This window comes from Cariama cristata, unplaced genomic scaffold, assembly GCF_000690535.1.
Source record: "Cariama cristata isolate BGI_N322 unplaced genomic scaffold, ASM69053v1 scaffold37448, whole genome shotgun sequence".
Lineage (NCBI taxonomy): Eukaryota > Metazoa > Chordata > Aves > Cariamiformes > Cariamidae > Cariama > Cariama cristata.
The window spans coordinates 1,388-1,605 of record NW_009633508.1 but is presented as its reverse complement, the minus strand read 5'-3'; the positions used below and the strand labels follow the sequence as shown (position 1 = coordinate 1,605).

General features: G+C 67.0%; 1 protein-coding gene across 1 annotated transcript in view; it reads right to left on the bottom strand.

The window, feature by feature from the left end:
* LOC104166743 (creatine kinase U-type, mitochondrial-like) overlaps window positions 1-218 on the bottom strand; it is a gene marked incomplete at both ends in the record, with an annotated part of 3,545 nt that overhangs the window by 2,012 nt on the left and 1,315 nt on the right. Inside the window, one exon of the mRNA XM_009706779.1 lies at window positions 163-206. Coding sequence (XP_009705081.1) covers window positions 163-206 — 44 coding nt within the window. The remainder of the gene's footprint in view (window positions 1-162; window positions 207-218) is intronic.

Sequence of the window (218 nt, the reverse complement as noted above, 5' to 3'; positions counted from 1 at the left end):
GCCAGGGCACCCTGTCTCACTGGTCCCAGCCTGCCATGCAGGTGATGCACCGCAGCTGTCCCAGGCAGGGCAAGCTCACTTGCTGTCCCCACCTGTGGTCAGGAGCCCTTGCCTTCCTGGCCAGGGAGGCAGAAGGCTGCTGGTGCACAGCCCACCCCGTACCAGGGGCTGGTGAGGCGCCGGCTGTGGGCCACAAGCCAGTCTTCCTACCCAACTGG